Source organism: Ranitomeya variabilis, chromosome 1 (genome assembly GCF_051348905.1).
Source record: "Ranitomeya variabilis isolate aRanVar5 chromosome 1, aRanVar5.hap1, whole genome shotgun sequence".
Taxonomy (NCBI): Eukaryota; Metazoa; Chordata; class Amphibia; order Anura; family Dendrobatidae; genus Ranitomeya; species Ranitomeya variabilis.
Genome location: NC_135232.1, coordinates 508693973 through 508699972, shown reverse-complemented (window position 1 = coordinate 508699972; position 6000 = coordinate 508693973). Strand labels below are relative to the sequence as shown.

Here is a 6000-nt window from a genome sequence, read left to right as displayed (position 1 = left end):
ATTTCTTTAAATAAAAAAACACAAAACAACAAACACATATTTAGTATTGCGGCTTCCTTAACGTCCCGACCTATAAAACTGTCCCACTAGTTAACCCCTTCAGTGAACACTGTAAAAAAAAAAGGAAAAAAAAACAACTCTTTATTATCATACAGCCGAACAAAAAGTGGAATAACACGCGATCAAAAAGACGGATATAAATAACCATGGTACCATCGAAAACATCATCTTGTCCCGCAAAAAACGAGCTGCTATACAGCATCATCAATGAAAAAATAAGAAAGTGATAGTCCTCTGAATAAAGCGATGCAAAAATATTTTTTTTTTATATAAAATAGTTTTTATCGTATAAAAGCGCCAAAACATAAAAAAATTATATAAATGAGATATCGCTGTAATCGTACTGACCCAAAGAATATAAACGCCCCCCCCCCCCCCCCAAAAAAAAAAAAAAAAAGAAATTCATGAATAGCTGGTTTTTGGTCATTCTGACTCACAAAAATCGGAATAAAAAGTGATCAAAAAATGTCACGTGCCCAAAAATCGTACCAATAAAAATGTCAACTCGTCCCACAAAAAACAAGACCTCACATGACTCTGTGGACCAAAATATGGAAAAATTATAGCTCTCAAAATGTGGAGACGCAAACACTATTTTTTGCAATAAAAAGCGTCTTTTAGTGTGTGACCGATGCCAATCATAAAAATCCACTAAAAAAACCCGCTATAAAAGTAAATCAAACCCCCCTTCATCACCGCCTTAGTTAGGGAAAAATAATAAAAGAAAAAAATGTATTTATTTTCATTTTCCCGTTAGGGTTGGGGCTAAAGTTAGGGTTAAGGTTGGGGCTAAAGTTAGGGTTAGTGTTGGGGCTAAAGTTAGGGTTAGGGTTGGGGCTAAAGTTAGGGTTAGGGCTACAGTTAGGGCTGGGACTACAGTTAGGGTTAGGGTTGGTGCTAAAGTTAGGGTTAGGGTTAGGGTTGGGGCTAAAGTTAGGGTTACGGTTGGAACTAAAGTTAGGGTTAGGGCTACAGTTAGGGTTGGGACCAGGGCCGGACTGGCCATAGGGCAATTCTGGCAAATGCCAGAAGGGCCTGTCTGGTCGTGGGCTGCATTGTCTGCTATGTTGTTAACAGAATCAGTGTTCTCAAGACACCCATACTGTTAAGAGGTGTGACAAAGTGCCAGCCAGCCATAGGGAACATTAGAAATATTGGTCTTGCAGTAAATCTTGCTTTCCACCATCCAGGGAAATATTAGTAATATATCCCATCCGGTGCTTGGGGATGGGGACCGCATGGGGCTGTGTAATTTCAAATGCCAGGGCTGAATTTCAGCCCCAGTCCGTACCTGGTTGGGACTACAGTTAGGGTTAGAGTTGGGGCTAAAGTTAGGGTTAGGATTGGTGCTAAAGTTAGGGTTAGGGTTGGAGCTAAAGTTAGGGTTAGGGTTGGGGCTAAAGTTAGGGTTAGGGCTAAAGTTAGGGTTGGGGCTAAAGTTAGGGTTGTGGCTAAAGTTAGGGTTAGGGTTGGGGCTAAATTTAGGGTTAGGGCTTGGATTACATTTACGGTTGGGATTAGGGTTAGGGGTGTGTTGGAGTTAGGGGTGTGGTTAGGGTTGGGATTAGGGTTAGGGGTGTGTTGGGGTTAGGAGTGTGGTTGGGATTAGGGTTAAGGGCATGTTCGGGTTAGGGTTATGGTTAGGGTTGGGATTAGGGTTAGGGGTGTGTTTGGGTTAGGGTTTCAGTTAGAATTGGGGGTATCCACTGTTTAGGCACATCAGGGGCTCTCCAAACGCAACATGGTGTCAGATCTCAATTCCAGCCAATTCTCCGTTGAAAAAGTAAAACAGTGCTCCTTCCCTTCTGAGCTCTCCCGTGCGCCAAACCAGGGGTTTACCCCAACATATGGGGTATCAGCGTACTCGGGACAAATTGGACAACAACTTTTGGGGTCCAATTTCTCTGGTTACCCTTGGGAAAATAAAAATTTGGGGGGCTAAATGAAAAACAAATGATTTTTTATTTTCACGACTCTGCGTTATAAACTGTAGCGAAACACTTGGGGGTTCAAAGTTCTCACAACACATCTAGATAAGTTCCTTTGGGGGTCTAGTTTCCAATATTGGGTCACTTGTTTGGGGTTTCTACTGTTTAGGTACATCAGGGGCTCTGCAAATGCAACGTGACGCCTGCAGACCAATCCATCTGAGTCTGCATTCCAAACGGCGCTCCTTCCCTTCCGAGCTCTGCCATGCGCCCAAACGATGGTTCCCCCCCACATATTGGGTATCAGCATACTCAGGACAAATTGGACAACAACTTTTGGGGTCCGATTTCTCCTGTTACCCTTGGGAAAATACAAAACTGAAGGCTAAAACATAATTTTTGTGAAAAGAAAAAATAATTTTTATTTTCACGGCTCTGCGTTATAAACTGTAGTGAAACACTTGGGGGTTCAAAGTTCTCACAACACATCTAAATAAGTTCCTTAGGGGTCTACTTTTCAAAATGGTGTCACATTTGAGGGGTTTCAATGTTTAGGTACATCAGGGGCTCTCCAAACGCGACATGGTGTCCTATCTCAATTCCAGTCAATTTTGCATTGAAAAGTCAATTGGCGCTCCTTCCCTTCCGAGTTCTACCATGCATCCAAACAGTGGTATACTCCCACATATCGTGGTATCAGCGTACTCAGGAAAAATTGCACAACAACTTTTGGGGTCCAATTTCTTCTGTTACCCATGGGAAAATAAAAAATTGGGGTCGAAAAGATCATTTTTGCAAAAAAATATGATATTTTATTTTTACAGCTCTACATTATAAACTTCTGTGAAGCACTTGGTGGGTCAAAGTGCTCACCACACATCTAGATAAGTTCCTTAGGGGGTCTACTTTCCAAAATGGTGCCCCTTTGTGGGGTTTCAATGTTTAGGCTCATCAGGGGCTCTCCAAACTCGACATGGCATCCCATCTCAATTCCAGTCAATTTTGCATTGAAAAGTCAAATGGCGCTCCTTCCCTTCCGAGCTCTGCCATGCGCCGTAACAGTGGTTTACCCCCACATATGGGGTATCGGCGTACTCAGGACAAATTGTACAACAACTTTTTTGGTCCAATTTCTCCTGTTACCTTTGGTAAAATAAAACAAATTGGAACTGAAATAATTTTTTTGTGAAAAAAAGTTAAATGTTCATTTTTTTTAAACATTCCAAAAATTCCTGTGAAACACCTGAAGGGTTATTAAACTGCTTGAATGTGATTTTGAGCACCTTGAGGGGTTCAGTTTTTAGAATGGTGTCACACTTGGGTATTTTCTATCATATAGACCCCTCAAAGTGACTTCAAATGTGATGTGGTCCCTAAAAAAAAATGGTGTTGTAAAAATGAGAAATTGCTGGTCAACTTTTAACCCTTATAACTCCCTAACAAAACTAAATTTTATTTCCAAAATTATTCTCATGTAAAGTAGACATGTGATAAATGTTACTTATTAAGTATTTTGTGTTACATATCTCTGTGATTTAAGGGCATAAAAATTAAAAGTTGGAAAATTGCGAAATTTTCAACATTTTCGCCAAATTTCTGTTTTTTTCACAAATAAACAAAGTTAATATCAAAGAAATTTTACCACTATCATGAAGTACAATATGTCATGAGAAAACATTCTCAGAATCATCAGGATCTGTTGAAGCGTTCCAGAGTTATAACCTCTTAAAGGGACAGTGGCCAGAATTGTAAAAATTGGCCCGGTCATTAACGTGCAAACCACCCTTGGGGGTTAAGGGGTTAAATACTTGGAATGATCTTAATAGGAGTTGTCCACTTTCAGGAACATTGACCCCAAACACTGTAAAATATTGGAAATAATAAAAAGAGCCCTCAGGTTTAGCTCTGACTCCCTAGCATTGCTCAGGTCTCAGTGTTTTGAGTGTAGCGGTGTCATCACATCAACAGCGGGCATCACTGTTGTATCAATCATGGAGCTTAGCAGCTGTGCTGAGGTAAGCAGCATGAGCTGCTGACCTCAACCATTGACTACAGTGGTGATGCCTGCTTGTTGATGTGATGTCATTGCTGCAGCCAAAACACAGAGACCAAAGCAGTGGCAGGTGACTGGCATTGGACCCAAGGTGGTTGAGTACCTGTTCTGTCCTATAATTTAGATATTTTAGAGTATTTGGGGTCCACATTACTGAAAGTGGAAAACCCTTTAATACTCCTTTTTTTTCTTATGATAAGCTTTACAAATTTCCCGTTAAATGACTAAAGCTTACAACTTTACCAACCTTTTGAAGAAATAGTTTTTTTTCTTTGTGGTTGTATACATTAAAGGGCTTTTCATATCTCTAATGGCAAATAACTATGATATAACATCATCACTTTATGGTTGGTGGGGTCTGACCACAACTGAACATGACAATAAATGGATGTTGTACCGCCTTGGCACTTCACATCTCACATTTTGAAAAAAAATATTTGGTCTTCTCTAAAGATCATTCTTTGTTTGATTCCAGGTCCAGGTTTTGTGATCAAAGGTAAAAAGGGTCTCCCAAGACATTACCTCATGCACGATATTGGCGTTGAAAACAATAAGTTAAATTATGAGAAATAAGTGCTTAATATCCATTAAAAACAGTGCTTTTAATTTAACAATACTACAAAATTCTCCTGAAATAAGAGGCTATCTGAGAACTGACTGAGCACTAGTTCATAATAAGCAATGTTTTCCTCTGTCCTTAGCCAGTTAGTAATCCTCTCTCTCATTTATTAAGTGCTTAAACGTACTACCATGGCTTGCAGTGTCTCCGGACTTGTCTCCCATTGAGCACATCTGAGATGTCATTGGTCAGCAATTGTAAAGGGAGTTGCCAGCAGTGGATCTTGATGATTTTAGTGCCTAAGTACATTCAGCATGGCAGAACATTCCCCACATAACCGTTGATAGCCTCATTGGTAGCATCCACGGCATGTAAGTGCCAGGATTTATGTGCGTGGCACTCATAAGTGATACTGAATAAATCGATTGTTTTGAAAACTTTGTTTTCATTTTTTCATAATTTGCATATCAATAACATATCTACCCATCCTGTGATTTCAATTTCCATGACTAATAAGTTATACATATGATCTTTATAAAGCATGTAAATTTGTGCTTATAAGATGTCCTTTGAGGTCACATTGTCTTTTAAATCATTTTTCCAAAAATTCTGCAGCAGCTCCTTAACTAAGAAAGTTAGACAATGTGGCATATTTGTGAAGATTTAGCCGTTTCTTCCTTGCATTTCCACCATTTCTTCCCTGGTTTTTCCACTGATTGAACAGTCTTGTTACTGGCATCCTTGATTTTCTTGGACTTCACAGTGCATGTAGCCTTGATGTTCTGTAATGGATTGTACAGGGGACTTACAATATGTGGGCACTGAAATTTCTCCTGAATCACATACCCGAGTCTTGTGGTTCCTATAAATCCATCAGGCGTGGAGACAAGACGAGTGATGGTTGCATAGACATATTGTACTGCAAGCAAAGAACCTGTTTGACAACAGATAGCATAATTAGACATACATTCCCAAATACTATATGGGTACGAACAGTGTGAATTAGGTTTTTTAAGTAATCTTGGGCAGCAATATAAATTAATGACAATCTTATTGTCTTGTGGGCCATCCTAGTGCCTTGCTCTGATGCATTCAATCTTTAAAGAGCAATGGTTCTTGGACACATGATAGACCAGAATGAGGAGTAAGCAAGCTCGGACTGGCCCATGGGGTAACAGGTCATTCTCCCTGGAGGGCCCCTTTGCAGGTGTGGGATCCTTACCAACTATATATGAGAAGTAGTCAGCACAATGCACATGATTCAGAATGTACAAACAAAGCCAGTATCTGATCATTCGTGTAATAAACTCCTCAGACTATTATCGTATAGAAGCAGAGGTAAATTTGTGAAAGAGGGTAATGTAATATTTACATGTAGCTGAACAGTGGGACTCAAAAGT

General features: G+C 39.9%; 1 protein-coding gene across 1 annotated transcript in view; it reads right to left on the bottom strand.

The window, feature by feature from the left end:
• Positions 1-4110: 4110 nt before the first annotated feature.
• NWD1 (NACHT and WD repeat domain containing 1) overlaps positions 4111-6000 on the bottom strand; it is a 148954-nt gene continuing 147064 nt past the window's right edge. Inside the window, exon 22 of the mRNA XM_077253121.1 lies at positions 4111-5534. Coding sequence (XP_077109236.1) covers positions 5236-5534 — 299 coding nt within the window. The 3' untranslated portion in view covers positions 4111-5235. The remainder of the gene's footprint in view (positions 5535-6000) is intronic.